Raw genomic sequence first — 18,322 nt, 5'->3', positions numbered from 1 at the left:
AGCTCGCGGGCCGCCTCAGCCTCCTCCCGCCACGACCACCTGCACCATCATGAAGGTGACGGTACAGTTCGGCCGTACCGGGATTGTCGTCCCGTGTGGAGACGGGACCCTGACCGTCCAGCAACTCGTACGCCAAGCCGTGCAGAGGTACTGCAAGAACACCGCCAAGGTAGGCAAACATCGTCCCCCACCCCCACAACGAAACACTTCCATCCACCCTGACCCGAAACGGAAATAAACCAGGGGAGAGACAGCGTTTATTGTTAAACTGGTGACAACTTGCCCTCCAACATGGCAACTCTGGAAGTGTTAATTGTGAAAAGGGTGATTTAATAGTCACACTGCATTAGATTTATAGGGTGAATACAGGACTTTTGGTCCAACTGGTTCATGTTCTATGTGAACCTTCTCTGGCATCTCATCTCATCCAACCCAATCAACATAAAATTCTGTTCCTTCCTGCCTCCCTCGTGTGTTTCTTTCTATGTGGATAGACTTATTGTAGAAACTGTAAACTCTTTTTTTTTTCCATAGTCTTACTTCCAAAAGTAATACATCTCCATTTTAAACTCCCAAAAACTATCCAGTCATCCCAGGCACTGACAGACTTGCTTCTTGGTGCCGTCCTCTCCATGCTGCTCAAAAAATAATTGTAAGAGCACATTTAAAGAGTAAATATTTATAGTTCAAGGTTGTGTGACTTTTCAAACATGCATTTTTTAGGTTTTTGACCTGAATGGATGATGTCAGCTTTTGGTTTGTGTTGTGTTGTCTGGAATCTTTTAAAATGTTAATTGGACAATCCAGAGCCCTTTAAAGAATGCATTTGTTTCATGTTTACTTTTACATCTGATGAAGATTAAGATCTAAATTGAATGTTGTCATCAGAGAAAAGGTAAAGCATTCAGTGTAACTTGTTTTGCTCCATGGCTACTGACAGGGCTCTGACATTTTGCCTGAGTAAGTGTTATCAGATGTTCTTGTGATGCAGTGATACTATCCCTGCTTCTGAGGCAAAAGGCCTAGGTTCAAGTCCCACCTGCTCCAGAGGTGTACAGTGACCACTTTGGATAGGTTGATAGGTGGCACGGTGGCACAGTGGTTAGCACTGCTGCCTCACAGCACCAGGGATCCAGGTTCGATTCTAGCCTCGGGTGTCTGTCTGTGTGGAGTTTGCACATTCTCCCCGTGTCTGCGTGGGTTTCCTCCGGGTGCTCCGGTTTCCTCCCACAGTCCAAAGATGTGCAGGTTAGGTGGATTGGCCATGCTAAATTGCCCATAGTGTTCAGGGATGTGTAGCTTAGGTGGGTTATAGGGGGATGGGTCTGGGTGGGATGCACTGAGGTTTGGTGTGGACTTGTTGGGCTGAAGGGCCTGTTTCCACACTGTAGGGATTCTAAATCTCATACAGCAATAAAGACTTGAGTCTTTTTTTTAATTAGGTATTCCTTCACCTGATGGTTTTAGACTTGGCAACAGATGAATCCTTAAATAGACATATAACCAAAGCCTTATCTTGCTTTTAAAGTGTTGCTATCTTCACTTCTGACTGAGTGGCAGTATTCTTGGCTCTGAGTCAGAAGATTTGGGTTCAGGTCCAACCCAGTGCTTTGACCTCAAAACTTTGACTGATGTTGTAGTGTGGCACTGAAGGAATGTTGCACTGCCCGAGGTGACATCTTTTGGGCGCGGAGGTGGTGATGTTGGACTCGGGCTGACAAAATCAGAAGTCACACGCCATTAGGTTATTGTCCAACAGATTTATCTGAAATCACAAGCTTTCAAAGCACAGACCCTCCATCAGGTGAAGGAAGTGTTTCAGAGGAAGTATTGAGCTGAAGCCCTGTCTGTTCCCTCTGAAGAGGTCATCAAGAAGCCCATGATGCTGTTTTCAAGAAAAATAGGGGAATTCATCCTGCCGTCTTGGCCCAATATTTATCCCTTGACCAACAACGGAAACCAATTATCTGGTCGTTGATCTCACTGCTGTTTGTTGAACTTTGCTGAGGGAATGTTTGCTGTTGCATTTCCTATAGTGCAAGAATGGCTAAACTGCAACAGTGCTTAATGAACTGTCATGTGCTTAGGGACATTGAGGGTGTAAAAGGTGCTGTACAGATTTTTCTCTAGCATTCAATGTTTTTTTTCTTGGTGACCTTTATCTTTTACAACACCTGTTTTTCCAAAAGTTTGGATTTTGTGGTATATGATTTGTTTGAAACTTGTGAAACTAAGCAGAGGAGCAGTTATTTACAAAGTTGATTATATGAATTTATGTATCTTACAACATTACTTTCATGACTGTAATTGATTTTCCTTTCATGAAGAGGTGTTGCATTTCGGTAAGGCAAACCAGTGCTGGACTTATACAGTTAATGGCAGGGCCCTGGGGAGTTTTGCTAAACAAAGAGACCTAGGGGGTGCAGGTGCATAGTTCCTTGAAAGTAGAGTCACAGATAGACACAAGATGGGGGAGAAGGCATTTGAGACACCTGCCTTCATTGGTCAGAATATTGAAGGTAGGAGTTGGGATGTCACGTTGTGGCTGTACAGGACGTTGATGAGGCAGAGGCAGAGGCACAGCAGAGACTTTGGACCTCGGAGGGGGGAGTAGAAAATTGCTAAAGGTATCCCATGTTTTTCAATGAAATGTGACTTACAAAACCAAAATTGCTGATTTTGGGAATACCAGGCAATTTCCAGGATATGGATAAGAATACCGAGTCATAGTCATACAGCACAGAAACAGACCCTTCGGTCCAACTCGTCAGCGCCAACCAGTCATCCCATCTGACCTGGTCCCATTTGCCAGCATTTAGCCCAGGATCCTCGAAACCCTTCCTATTCATGTACCCATTCAGATGCCTTTTAAGTGTTGTAATTGTACCAGCTTCCACCACTTCCTCTGGCAGCTTGATCCTTACGTGCACTACCTTCTGCATGAAAAAGTTACCCCTCAGTTCCTTTTTAAATCGTTCCCCTCTCCCCTTAAACCATGCCCTGTAGTTTTAGGAAAAAGACCTTGGCTACTTGCCCTGTCTATGTCCATCATGATTTTACAAAGCTCTATATAGTCACCCCTCAGCCTCCGTCACTGCAGAGAAAAATGCCCCAGCCTGTTCAGCCACTCCCTATCACTCAAACCCTTCAGTCCCGGCAACATTCTTGTAAATCTTTTCTGCACCATCTCAAGTTTAACAACATCTTCCCTATTAAAGGGTGACCAGAATTGTATTGGTATTCTAAAAGTGGCCTCATCATTTACCTGTACAGCTGTAATGTGACGTCCCAACTCCTATTTTCAATATTCTGACCAATGAAGGCAGGTGTCTCAATGAAATCAGGGCTGCAGCCTGGGAAGGTAAGCTTTTCGATTATAAAAGTCTTGCCTCGCGTAACTGCGGCCTTTCAGTTGTTTTCAGCGGCGAGAGTCTGGGAGAAAGCGCGAGGGCAGCCTGGGAACGTAAGCTTCCACCCAATAAATTTGGGAGTTAACTAGGAGGCCAGGAGGCCATTCAAGAAGGGGGAGCAAAAAAGACAGATCGTAGTTGTAGGGGATTCCATCATCGGGGGATAGACAGTATCCTTTGCGAGCAGGATAGAGAAATCCGCATGGCGTGTTGCCTGCCTGGTGCCAGGGTGCAAGACATCTCTGACCGGCTTGAGAGGATACCAGAGAGGGAGGGGGAGGATCCAGTTGTTGTGGTCCACGTAGGTACCAACAACATAGGCAGGACTAGGAAAAAGATCGGTTTCGGGATTATGAAAAGCTAGGAACAAAATTAAAAAACAGGTCTTCAAGGGTCATAATCTCTGGATTGCTGCCCGAGCCACGTGCCAATTGGTATAGGGAGGCGAGGATCAGGGAAGTAAACACGTGGCTAAAAGACTGGTGTGGGAAAGAGGGTTTCCTTTTCATGGGGCACTGGCATCAGTTCTGGGACAGGAGGGATCTATACCGCTGGGATAGACTCCACCTGAGCAGGGCCGGGTCCAGTGTTTTGGCGAAAAGGGTAAATAGGGTGGTTAATAGGACTTTAAACTAGTAAGTAGGGTGGAAGGGAGAATAACAATTAATGTAAGGCAAAGCAGCAGGTTAGCAGGTGACGAGGAAGCTTCAACTCCATTGAAAATTAGGAAAAAAGTTAAAGGGAAGGAGAACTCGAGCTGTTAGTAATGGAGATAAAAGGACTCAAAAAGAAGGTGCAAAAACTGGCATAAGGGCACTTTGTCTGAATGCTCGGAGCATTTGAAACAAGGTGGATGAATTGATGGTGCAAATCATGGCAAATGGGTATGATTTAGTGGCCGTTACAGGATGGTCATGACTGGGAGTTAAATATCCAGGGGTATCAAACTGTTCAGAAGGACAGACAGGAAGGTAAGGGAGGTGGTGTTGCTCTGATTTTTAAGGATGATATCAGGGCAGTAGTGAGAGATGATCTCAGTTCTACTGAATAAAACGTTGAATCCATTTGGGTGGAAATTAGGAACAGCAGGGAGAAGAAGTCACTAATAGGTGTGGTCTATAGGCTACCAAATAATGACATCGTGGTGGGGCGGGCAATAAACATAGAAATAGCTAATGCATGTAGAAATGGTACAGCAATTATCAAGGAGCGATCACAGTATGGTCGAATTTAAAATACAGATGGAGCGTGAGAAGATTAAATCCAGTACCTATGTCCTGTGCTTAAACAAAGGAGACTATGAAGGAATGAGGGAGGAGTTAGCTAAGGGAGAATGGGAGCAAAAACTTTATGGTGGGTCAATTGAGGAATAGTGGAGGACTTTCAAAACAATTTTTCACAGTGCTCAGCAGAAGTATATTCCAGTGATAAGGAAGAACTGTAGGAAAAGAGAGAGCCAGCCATGGATGTCTAAGGAAATAAAGGAAAGTATCAGATTGAAAAAAAAACATATACAAGAAAGCAAAGAGTAGTGGGAAACTAGTAGACTGGGAAATCTTTAAAGGCCAACAGAAAGCCACAGAAAAAGTTATAAAGAAAAGTAAGATAGATTATGACAATAAACTAGCTCAGAATATAAAAACAGGCAGCAAAAGTTTCAATAAATATGTAAATCGTAAAAGAGTGGCGAAGGTAAACATTGGTCCTTTAGAGGATGAGAAGGCCAATTTAATAACTGGGAATGAGGAAATAGCCGAGACATTAAACAGTTACTTCGTGTTGGTCTTCACCGTGGAAGACACAAATAACATGCCGAAAACTAATGGCAAGAAGGTTATAGCAGGTGAGGACCTAGAAACTATCATTATCACTAAGGAGGCAGTGCTGGGCAAGCTAATGGGGCTAAAGGTAGACAAGTTTCCTGGCCCTGATGAAATGCATCCCAGGGTACTAAAAGAGGTGATGGGGGAAATAGCAAATGCACTAGTAATTATTTACCAAAATTCACTGAACTCTGGGGTGGTTCCCACAGATTGGAAAACAGCCCAGGTGACGCCACTGTTTAAAAAAGGAAGTAGACAAAAAGCAAGTAACTATAGGCCAGTTAGCTTAACTTCAGTAGTGGGGAAAATGCTTGAATCTATCATTAAGGGAGAAATAGCAAGACATCTGGATATAAAGTGTCCCATTGGAAACACCCAGCATGCATTCATGAGGGGTAGGTCGTGCTTAACTAATTTGGTGGAATTCTTTGAGGACATTACTTGCATGGTGGACAATGGGGAGCCTATGGATGTGGTGTATCTGGATTTCCAGAAGGCATTTGACAAGGTGCCACACCAAAGGCTGCTACGTAAGGTAAAGTTTCACGGTATTACAGGTAATGTATTGGCATGGTTAGAGGATTTGTTGACCAGTAGAAAGCAAAGAGTAGGGGTAAATGGGTGTTTTTCTCGTTGGCGGTCAGTGGCTAGTGGTGTGCCTCAGGGATCAGTGTTGGGACCGCAATTGTTTACAATTTACATAGATGACTTGGAGTTGGGGACTAAGTGTGGTATGTCAAAATTTGCAGATGACACTAAAGTGAGTGGTAGAGCAAAGTGTGCAGAAGACACTGAAAGTCTGCAGAGGGATATAGACAGTCTAAGTGAATGGGCAAAGGTCTGGCAGATGGAGTACAATGTTGATAAGTGTGAGGTCATCCATTTTGGTAGGAATAACAGCAAAATGACTATGTTTTAAATGGTGAAAAATTGCAGCACGCTGCTGCGCAGAGGGACTTGGGTATCCTTGTGCATGAATCGCTAAAAGTAGGATTGCAGGTGCAGCAGGTAATTAAAAAGGCAAATGGAATTTTGTCTACCATTGCTAGAGGGATGGAGTTTAAAAGCAGGGAGGCTATGTTGCAGCTGTATAGGGTCCTGGTGAGGCCATACCTGGAGTACTGTATGCAGGTTTGGTCTCCTTACTTGAGAAGAGATATACTAGCACTGGAGGGGGTGCAGAGGAGATTCACTCGGTTGATTCCAGAGTTGAGAGGGTTGGATTATGAGGAGAGACTGAGTAGACTGGGATTATACTCATTGGAATTCAGAAGAATGAGGGGAGATCTTATAGAAACATATAAGATTATGAAGGGAATAGGTAAGGTGGAGGCAGGAAGGTTGTTTCCGCTAGCAGGTGAAACTAGGACTAGAGGGCATTGCCTCAAAATAAAGGGAAGCAGATGTAGGACTGAGGCCAGGAGGAACTTCTTCACCCAAAGGGTTGTGAATCTGTGGAATTCCCTGCCCAGTGAAGCGGTTGAAGCTACCTCGCTGAATGTTTTTAAGGCAAGGCTAGATAAATTTTTGAACAGTAAAGGAATTAAGGGTTATGGTGAGTGGGCGGGTAAGTGGAGCTGAGTCTCAAAAAGATCAGCCATGATCTTATTAAATGGCGAGGCAGGCTCGAGGGGCCAGATGGCCTACTCCTGCTCCTAGTTCTTATGTTCTTATGTCTGAAATGTCTTCTCTCCCATTCTGTTTATCTGTGACTCCACTTTCAAGGAACAATGCACCTGCACCCCGTAGGTCTCTTTGTTTGGCAAGACTCCCCAGGGCCCTGCCATTAACTATATAAGTCCTGCACTGGTTTGCCTTACCAAAATGCAACACCTTGTATTAACCTAAATTTAACTCCACCTGCCACTTCTCGGCCCGTTGGCCCAACTGACCAAGGTGCCATTGTTCTCTGAGATAATATTCTTTCACTGTCTACTATGCCTTCTATTTTGTAGTACATATAATATGTAGTAAAGCCTTAATTTTAGAATGCTTGTTCTTTGTTTTCAATCCCTTCTTAGCCTTAATCCGTCTGTCTTCATCTTTTACAGCTCTACATCCTTCCATGACCTCTGCGTTCCTCTAACTTTTGCTTCTTGAGCATTCCTGATTTTTATTGCTCACAATTGGTTTCCTTGCCTTCAGTTAATTGGATGGAATGCCAACGTTTAGGACCTAAACTACTCTGCATCTTCACTTGCATTCTCTCTCTCTTAAGGTGCTGCATAAAATCTACATTGCCTGTCTTTTATATGGTTCAATCTCAAATGCTTTTGTGAATGTCCTGAGATGCTTTACTACTTTGAAAATGCTATAAAACTGCTAAGTATTGATGGATATGAAAAAATGATGACTCGAAGAGACAGAACCTAAAATAGATAAAACACTGGAATACCTGGTCATTTTGATGATATTTATCAATAAATCCTCACAAGCCACTGATTATGGTTTCTAATGGAAGCTATCGGTTGTTCATTTCCTTTGTTTCCTCCTAAGCCTCAGAAAATTTGGAGTCCATTGTAGGATGAGTTATCATTATCCAAGTGAAAGTTTATGTCAAGTGGTGAATTTAACTGTTTGCTGCCGCAAGAATATTGATGTTTGTCACAAGGCTTAACTTGGCTTGCTCATGTGGGCCAGCAAAGCATCCTCAGTGTTAATTTAAGCTTTGCAAATCAGAAGTTGAAAGAACAATTTGAATTTATGTAGCATCTTTTAATATCTTAAGACATCCTCATGAGCAACAAGCCCATGCACTACTTCAGCAGTGTAGGAAATGTGACAGCCAATTCACGTGCAGCAATACCCCACAAGTAACAATGTTACAACAATCAGAAAGGTTAACGTATTTTAGATGAAAAAGTGAATGATTGCAGTAATCACAGGAAAGTGATTTTTGCATAGTTGTAGCAATCCTGTATTATAGTTGCGAATCCATTGGAATCTTTTCAAATCTGGTTTTGAACATTATTTTGTCTTAATCTTTAAAATGCAGTAGACAATTTTTGACAATGACATAGTACAATTTCCCAAGAACTTAAAACAGTTGAGATAATTGCAATTGGTCAGGGTCTAACCAAATGTTGGACCCTGTTAAATAGTCAGTAATGACCACAGGAGTGTCGTGTGTTCTGGGCAAGCACTGTGATCACCGAACATTTGAATTCTTCTGAACAGGTATTGACAGATATTGTTCAGAAATTTTGTTTGATAGATAATTATCTCAGGCTTTCTCTATTGATTTCTTCTCCTCTCCTCTCCATCCACCATGAAGCTGGGGATGGTGCACAAATACAGGTCATTCTCTCATGATCAGTGATCCTCGAGTAAGATAATGTGTGAGCCCTTTGAGAATGCTGCTGGGCTTTCTGATGAGACTGAATCTGAGTTCTGCTCTCTGTACGATGAGCTGATCCCAACCATAATAGCTGAGGATACTGTAGTTGACCTTGATATTCTCAACCCAGTGAGTCCAGCTGTAAATGGACATAGGAACTTTTCTTTCTTTGTGAATCAACTACCCACTAGATAAACAGAACTTTTGAGGATCGCTTTTACTGACTTATTACTATTGAACGAAAATCATTTTGCTTCCCGACCTGACTTCAGTTTCTGGAAATGTATGTTGTGCCTTTACCTTTTATTTTTCCCTCTGGAAGAAATAACTGAATTTGCAATAAAGTCTTCAAAATTGTTTAGAATTATAAAGCTCACTCATCATATGCTGGTGTGGAATTCAAATGGTGTTAAAAGTTGCATGTAAATGACTGTACAGGCATCTATTGACATTAGGAGCAAATATTTCCTGGAGTTTAGTTGTGCAATTGCTAATAAATTTTAATGACACCCTGTCAGTCCTCTCATCTCCCCTCATATTGAAGCCTGTTTTCTAACTCGTCTTGAGCCCTGTTCACCAATTACCTGTGTTCACTGAGCTATGTTGGCTATTGATCTATCAATGCCTCAGTAATAAAATTCTCATTCTTGTTGTTCATGTTTTGTGGTCTTATAACCTTTTTTGATCATCTATCCTGATGTCACTTTATGTGGTTTGGTGTCAGCTTTCTGATCGCATGTCTGATTACAATGCTGTGAAGCACCTAGGGTTGTTTTTTTCACAGATTCAAGGCACTATATTAATGTAGATTTTGTTACAGTATTAGCTATCTAGTCTTGTGTTTTTGCCACTTTGCTAACTAATTAGTGGTTGATACTATATGTGCTGACTTTGAGTAAAACTACATTTTCACTTGCTTGGGGAATCCATATCCAAATTGTGTCTACTTATTTTACCCTTGATTGTAAGCCACTTAGGAGGTTTTGCATCAGTGAGTTACATGAGGCTGCATTTTCTCTGCCTGCTGTATTTCCAATTCAAGCAATAGACTGGCCCATTTGCACAGGCAATTCTGTTACAAATTAAGATGCTAGTTTGACAGATGCACAAAGGTAAGCTTGGCTCTTAATAAATCTAAGTGGGCTGAACTAGGATAGTTTGCAAAGCAGTGTTGCCTGCATTTGCATTTTTAAAAAATAGTCAGAAGACCTTTATGTAATGTGCGCCTTCTTGACTGATTGCTGAAACAACTTGATGCAACAGTTCAAGACAGGCCTGTACCAATTTAACTGTGACTGCAGTGATTGAGAAACTGAGGTTTTGAATGTTAAATGCCTTCAGCTGGGTATTGCCATGTTTGTGTACCAGAACAAGCAAATGACTCTTCAGTGGTAAATACACTGAGCTCAATGGAACCAATTTTAAAATTATGTATTCATTCTTGAGATGCGGCTTTTGCAGACAAGACAGGCATTTATTGCCCATATTGAGTCACTTTTAGGAGCTGGTGTTGGACCATCATGAACTGCTGCAATCTGTATGGTGGAGGTGCTCCTGAGTTGCTGTTGGATGAGGAGCTCTAGGATTTTGATCTAACGAGAATGAATTGTTGTCTGATTATGCTTCTATCAAGTACTTTGGGATATTTTCCACATTAAAGACACTGTGTAAGTGCAAGTTGTTATCATACACTGAAACCTTCCATCTTTTTCTAAGTGTCATCATGTGGAGAACAAGTGATTGCTTCTTGTAACTCTCAAACTTGTGTGCCTCATCACATAATACAATGATGGTGAATGTTGAGCAGTTTATAGGACCATTGATGCTACTTCATTCACCTATTCCATCTTGTGACTGGCATGTTTAGCCAGTATTTGGATGGCAGCCCAAGGATAAAAGTATTCAAGTAGATGGAAAGGAATGTTTATCGCTATATTTTTTCTGAGGTTTGTGTATCTTGTGTTTTGCAAATTCATAATTTTGGTATGTGATAGCACTTCAGAAAAGAAGGAGGGAGAAAAAGCTTCCACTTATGTAGCTGGACCACAGGATGGTATAAAGCGCTTTGACAGCCAATGGAGTGTTTTTGAAATTATGGTTTTGGAAATGTGGCAGTCAGTTTGCATACCGCAATGTCCTACAAATGATAGGGACTTGACCATCTATTTTAATGAGATTATTTTGAGGGAAAATAAGTGATGTACTTAAAATTTCATGAGATTTAATTCTATGTGGACCAGATAGTCTGGCACAAATACCATTTTTACAGTAGGCTTTGTCACTTGAATTTTCCAGAGCTAGCCCATGTTATGAGTTGTTTTTCAAAATTAATTTGTGCAGTCAGATTATGACACAATTCTGAAGCAGGTACCATGAACTGAGGTCTTCTGGCCCAGAGATGGGAGGGAGACTACCATTTCATGAAAAGAGCCCCATAGAGCCAGACAGCAAGGAAACAGACCCTTTGGTCCAACTTGTCAATGCTGACCGTGTTTCCCAAACGAAACTAGTCTCATTTGCCTACGTTGGGCCTATATCTCTCTAAACCTTTCCTAGTCATGTACCTGTCAAAATGTCTTTTAAATATTGTAACTGTACCTGCCTCTATCACTTCCTCAGGCAGTCTCATTCCATATATGCGCCACCCTCTGTGTGGAAAACGTTGCCCTTCAGGTCCCTCTTTAAATCTTTCCCCTCTCATTTTAAACCTATGTACTGCAGTTTCTCCTACTCTGGGGAAAAGACCTTTGCTAGTCATCTTATTTACAAACCTCTGTAATGTCACCTTTCAACCTCCTATGCTCTGGGGGGTAAAAACATTACAGTTTATCCAGACTCTCCTTATAAGTCAAACCTTCTAGTCCCAGTAATATCCTTGTTGATCTTGTCTGCACCCTCTCCAATTTAATAACATCCTTCCTATAGGAGGGGTCATGACTATTGTCACTGGTCACAAATCTTTAATGTCAGAATAAATATTTTGAATGAACCTATTTGGTCATGTTGTGGAACATCCCAAGTGCAGGTGAGACTTGAACCCAGACCTTCTGACCCAGAGGCAAGGGCTACTTCAGTGCCACAAGAATTATTAGCTCCAGATTATTATCCCAGTGACATTACTACTATGCCATGCTACCCACAAACAATGGCATTGAAGATGGCATTTGAACCCCCAACCTTGAAAATCAGAGGCTCGTGCACAAGTCTGATCTTGTCATGCATATAGCCTTTTTAGTTCCCTCGATATAAAAGAGGTATAAATTAAAATTAAAAAGAATAAGTGTCGTTATGGCAGAAAATACAATATCGAATCAAGGGGAATACCAAAGATTTAGGAGGGAGGTGAATCACCAAATCAGAGAAGCAAAGTCGAGTGAAAAAAGAGCAGCTAACACAAAGAGAAATCCCAAAGTTTTCCATAGGCAGATAAACAGTAAGAAAATGGATAAAGGAGGAGTATGGCCAATCAGAGACCAAAAAGGGGATTTGCACGTGGAGGCAGGGAGCATGACTGAGGTGCTAAATGAATACTTTGCACCTGCCTTTACAAATGAGGAGGGTACTGCCAAAGCCATGGTGACAGAGGAGCAAGCTCTGTCACTGGAATGGATCAAAATTAATAAAAAAGACTTCTTAGATTGTTAGCACTTGAAGATTTTGAAGAAAATGAGGGTAGAAATTGCAGGGACACTGGCCATCTCCTTTCAGTCTTCCCTGGACTCGAGAGGTGACAGAAGACTGGAGAATTGCAAGCATTACGTCCTTGTTCAAGAAAGGTTGTAAGGATAATCCCAACAATTACAGACTAGTTAGTTTAACATTGATTGTGGGGAAATTTCTTGAAACAATTATTTGGGATGGAATTTGTAGCCGCATGGAGAAAGGTGGATTGATTAGGGAGAGTCAGTACTGATTTCTAATTGGGACATTGTGTTTAATGAAATTGTTAGAGGCTTTTGAAGAAATTGCAGAAAGGGTTGATGATAGTAATACTTTGTTGTATAAGTATGGCAGATGGAATTCAATTTGGATAAATGAAGTGTTGTATTTCGGTAAGGCAAACAAGGGTAAGTCTTATATGGTTAATGGTAGGGCCCTGTGGTGTGTTGCTGAACAAAGAGACGTGGGAATGCAGGTGCATAGTTCGTTGAAAGTGGAGTCGCAGGTAGACAGGGTGTTGAAGAATGTGTTTGGCACACTTGCCTTCATCGGTCAGAACATTGAGTATAGGAGTTGGGACGTCATGTTGCGGCCGTACAGGATATTGGTGAGGCCACTTTTAGAATACTGTATACAATTCTGGTCGCCCTTCTACAGGAAGGAATTTGTTAAACTTGGGAGGGTGCAGAAAAGATTTACATGGACGTTGCCAGGACTGGAGGGTTTGAGCTATAGAGAGAGGCTGAATAGGCTGGGGCTGTTTTCCCTGGAACATTGGAGGCTGAGGTATGACTTTGTAGAGGTGTATAAAATCACGAGAGGCGTGGATGGGGTGAATAGCCAAGGTCTTTTTCCAGGAGTAGGGGAGTTCAAATCTAGAAGGGCATAGGTTTAAGGTGAGAGGGGAAAGATTTAAAAGGGACCTGAGGGACAACCTTTTCACGCAGCAGATGGTGTATGTATGGAATGAGCTGCCAGAGGAAGTGGTGGAGGCTGGTACAATTACAACATTTAAGGGGCATCTGGATAGACATATGAATAGGAAGGGTTTAGAGGATATGGGCTAAATGCTGGCAAATGGGACTAGATCAGATTAGGATAACTGGTTGTCGTGGACGAGTTGGAATGAAGGGTCTGTTTCCATGCTATATAGCTTTACAACTCTATGACTAAGTGGATTTCCAGAAGGTGTTTGATGCAGCGACATGCAACCGATTTGTGAGGGAAGTTACAGGTCATGGCATAATAGTGTCAGTAGCAGTGTGGATACAAAATTGGCTGAGTGATATCAAACAGATAGTAATGGTCAATGGATATTTTTCAGGTTTGTAGTGGGATTCCCTAGGTATGGTATTGGGTCCCTTGCTTTTTCTGATATATAATAATGATCTGGATCTTGGTTGCAATGGACAACTTCAAAGTTTGCAGATGTCACAGAGAGTGGAAGAATTGTAAACTGTGCGGAGGACAATGTAGAACTCCAAAAGGACAATGACCAGTTGGTGGAGTGGATGGATTGTTGGCATATGAGGCTAAATGCTGAAAGGTGTGAGGTGACGCACTTTAGTAGGAAGAATACTGAATGACCGTACGAAATAGGGTGTACAATTCTGAAGGGGTGCAGGGGCAGAGGAACCAAGATGTACATGTGCACAGATCATTGAAGTTGGCAGGACAGGTGGAGAGTGCAGTTAATAAATCATAGTGTTCTCGGCTTTATTGATAGGGACATAGAGTACAAAAGCAGGGTGGTGATGTTGAATTTGTACAATACACTTGTTAGGTCACAGCTGGAGTATTGTGTACACTTGTGGATGCCATATCATTGGAAAGATGTGAAGGCATTGGAGAGAGTGCAGAAGCAATCTACAAGAATGGTTGCAGGAATGAGAAACTTCAGATATGAGGATGGATTGAAAACACTGGGACTGTTTGCCTTGGAGAGAAAAAAGATGAGAGGAGATAGAGGTTTTCAAAATCATGAGTGGCCTGGACAGAGAAGATGCAAAAGGGAAAAGAATGAGAGGGGACGGGTTTAAAGTGATGGGAAAAGATGGCAGAGTGATATGAGATAAGATTTCACACAGCAAGAACGAAGGATATGGAATACACTGCCTGGAAATGTGGAGGAGATAGGTTAAATTGAGGCATTTGGATGATTATTTGGATAGACATGATGTGCTGGGGAAAAAGCAGGAGATTTTTTTTAATCATTCATGGGATGAGGGGCATCACTGGCTAGGCAGTATTTATTGCCCATCCCTAATTGTCCAGAGTCAACCACATTGCTGTGGGTCTGGAGTCACATGTAGACCAGACCAGGTGAGGATGGCAGTTTCCTTCCCTAAAGGACATTAGTGAACCAGATGGGTTTTTCCTGACAATGGATTCATGGTCATCAATGGACTCTTAATTCCAGATTTTTTTTTATTGAATTCAAATTCCACCATCTGCTGTGGCAGGATTTGAACCCGGGTCCCCAGAGCGTTATCTGGGTTTCTGGATTAACAGTCCAACGACAATACCACTAGGCCATCACCTCCCCAAGGTGATAGAACCAGTGCATGCACGGTGGACTGAACAGCCTCCTTCTGCACTGCAGCAATTCTGTGTGATGTTGAGTGTAATGGGCTGAAATTGTTGCAAGGTATTTGGTTACTGCACCTTGGGCTTGCATATTTGTCCAGTAATTTGTTAGAGACTCTATTTGGGGCTTACTCTTTTCCAATGCCAATTGGAAGCCACATCAACATTTAAGAACAGATTCAATGGATAGTTGAATCATAGAATCCTACGGTGTGGAACCTGGCCATTCGGCCCATCAAATCCACACCTCAAAAGAGCATTGTACTCAGACCTACCCCCCCCCGCATCCCCCTGCATTTCCCATTGCTACTCTACCGAGCCTGCACATTCCTGGACACAAGGGCAATTTAGCATGGCTGATACACCTAGCCTGCATATCTTTGGATATTGGGAGGAAACTGGAGTACCACACAGACAGGTACCTGAGGGTGGAATCGAACCCAGGTCCCTGGCACTGTGAGGCAGCTGTGCTAATCACTGAGCCAATGGATATAGGAATTGAATGGCTGCACAAAATTTAAATTACTGCTGAGTTGCAAAGCACATAGAAGAGATATTTTACCCATTGGGTCATTCAGGAATCCCTATCTCCATCCTGCTACCTCTTCAATTCAAACTCTAAGCTCATTAGATTCTTATCGGCCAGTTAATTATTAATCTTATTGATTGTCAGTTTTGTTCTATACCACAGTTGGATTCAAGGTAGTTTTATTTTAACATGGTGGCTTGTCTTCCTTTCAAATCCAGCTGTATTTCTTTGAGGAGGTAATGGAACATTTACCTTACAGGGAATGTAATGATAATACAACCATAAATTTTGTCAATTATGATTGCTGTTTAGATCAACTCAGTGGTCAAGAGGTATAAGTATTTCATTCAAATTATGGTGCAAAATGGTTTAGAGTAATGCATTTTGCATTACATCCCCTCAGTTACAGTAACAATAATGATGATAGCTTGCAATTATGTAGCGCATTTCATATTAGTTAAAAGCTCCAAAGTATTTTCCAGGAGCTCCATTAAACAAACTTTGGCGTCAAGCTGCAAAAGGAGGTATTGGGCAGGTGGTCTAAGAAGTTGGTTTTGTGGAACGTCTTGAGAGAAACGTTTAGTGAGGGAGTTCCTAGAGATTGGGGCCTTGACAGCGGAAGGCGTGACTGCCAACTGTGGGACCTTTGTCCTTGCGTTTTGGCTTGAGTCTTTTGCACTGCAACTTGTTGGAAGTGGCAGGGCAATGAGGCTCTTGCAACTTTAACTAACGATGGAATGTGACATCCATACTCTTAACCAATGAAATCAAGGAGATTGAAAAATAAGCAGAGAAACAACAAAGATTGAAATAGGGGACATAGAGTCAAGTAAGCCCTAGTGAAAGAAATTGAGTGTGTTGCGGGGGTGGGAACAATTGCACTTCGAGAAAAGAAGAGACAGAGGAAAGGTAAAAATTAAACTTCTTATTTAAAAGGAAAATTCCCTCGCAATTTACTATCAGAAGGAGAACTGAAATTCCATCATTTTAATTACTTTTTCTTTGGGTTGAAGAGACTGAGTGAAGATGGAGGAAAATTAAATCTGGTTATTCAAAGAGTTGTTTTTGCACTCTTAAGCACCAGCACTAATTTTTGTGCTGCAAGTTTAATTCATACTTACAACACAAATGCACAAGTTGAAACTTGCAGGATCGATAGTGAGCTACCATTTTCATGAGACTAATACCTAGAGTGTGACAAATCACCCTGAATTTTTTGCTAATCTGCAATCCTTGGGTTATTTCCAGCAGCTTGAAGAGAAGATATACACAAACTGGCGAGCACCATTAAATTTTTGTCTACAAACTCTGGACCAGTGTTGTGTGGACATATGCAAATAAATATTATCTGGGAATATTTTCGTATATTTATTACCCCACAGTTATGATGCCAATATCACTGTGATTGAATACCCATGACTGACTAGTGGGTACTGTAATCTTTTGAGCAAGGAAAGAAATGGTTAAATGATGCTGGTCGATTAAAGAAAGATATGTTAGGTTTTTTTTAATGACACACAGCTGGAGCAGGTGGGACTTGAACCCCAGCGTTCTAGACCACAAGACACCACAAGAGCCCAAAGGTTTGTTAATGTGATGCTAAACAACTTGGAGTTCAAGGTAACAAGGCAAACAGGTGTTGGGAATTGGTTAATTACATGAAAGATGAGGTTGTTGACTTGTTTGCTGAGCTGGCTTGTTTTGTTCTGATGTTTCATCACCATGCTAGGTGACATCATCAGTGGATCGTCCGATGAAGCGATGTTATTCTACTCCGCTCGGAAGTTATACTGTCCGGTCTGTTATGGTGAGTGCTGTCATTTCCGGTTCTGATCTGCATCGGTTTATATGCGGGGTCCAATTCTATGTTTGTTGATTGAAGTATGGGTGGAGAACCATGCCTCTAGGAATTCCCGTGCATGTCTATGTTTGGCTTGGGCTACTATGGTTACTTTGTCCCAGTTAAACTGATGACCTTCATTGTCTTAATGTACAGATATTGAAGAGAGTTCATCGTGCCCTTTTGTCATCAGCTGGCAGCAAAACGGCACGATGAACTCTCCTTACTATCTGTATATTCAGACAACGAAGGCCATCCTAATGCAATCAACAAAAATATAGAACTGGACTCCATATATAAACTCATACAGATCAAAACTGGAAGTGACACCACTCACCATGACGGACCGGACAGTATAAATTCCAAGTGGAGTAGAACAACATCGCTTCATCGGAGGCTCCATTGATTACTTCACCTAGCATGGTGACGAAACATCTGAACAAAAACAAGCCAGCTCAGCGAGCAAGTCATCAACCTCATCCACAACCTGAGCTACAGATCTTTGCCAAAACTTTATACATGAAGGATCTTTGTGATCTGTTCACAACAGTGCCTTCATTTTTTTTCTGTCTTAAAAAAATACCTTGTGACCTCCTGAACCATGAGGCCCGTGTTCAGGTCTGACTTGCTCTAGAGATGCATCATAATATCCCTGAACAGATCGATTAAAAGGAAAGGGTCCCTGTGATGGGACCAAACGTGCAGTGGTAGCATCTCTGCCTCTGAGCCAGGAAACCTGGGTTCAAATCCCACCTGCTCCAGAGGTGTGTAATAACATCTCCAAACAGGCTGTTTTTTTTTTTTAAAAAGAAATAAGCACCTTTGTGGAGGCTAATAGCTGAAAGAAAAACACAGGTGATTTAGTGACAACAAGGTGCAGGGCTGGATGAACACAGCAGGCCGAGCAGAAAGGCTGACGTTTCGGGCCTAGACCCTTCATCAGAAAAGGGGGAGGGGAAGGGGATTCTGAAATAAATAGGGAGAGAGTGGGAGGCAGATAGAAGAGGGATAGAGGAGAGGATAGGTGGAGAGGAAACAAACGGGTCGAAGAGGCGGGGATGGAGCCAGTAAAAGTGAGTGTAGGTGGGGAGTTAGGGAGGGGATAGGTCAGTCCAGGGAGGACGGATAGGTCAAGGG

At 42.1% G+C, this 18,322-nt stretch overlaps 1 protein-coding gene across 1 annotated transcript in view; it reads left to right on the top strand.

Moving 5' to 3' along the window:
- Positions 1–6: 6 nt before the first annotated feature.
- The window catches only part of LOC109932140 (partitioning defective 3 homolog B), an 851,675-nt gene continuing 833,359 nt past the window's right edge, over positions 7–18,322 (top strand). The window contains exon 1 of the mRNA XM_048599077.1: positions 7–169. Coding sequence (XP_048455034.1) covers positions 50–169 — 120 coding nt within the window. The 5' untranslated portion in view covers positions 7–49. The remainder of the gene's footprint in view (positions 170–18,322) is intronic.

This window comes from Rhincodon typus, chromosome 7 (genome assembly GCF_021869965.1).
Source record: "Rhincodon typus isolate 14 chromosome 7, sRhiTyp1.1, whole genome shotgun sequence".
NCBI classification, from domain to species: Eukaryota; Metazoa; Chordata; class Chondrichthyes; order Orectolobiformes; family Rhincodontidae; genus Rhincodon; species Rhincodon typus.
The sequence above is the reverse complement of the archived record's forward strand: the minus strand, read 5'-3'. Positions and strand labels throughout refer to the sequence as shown.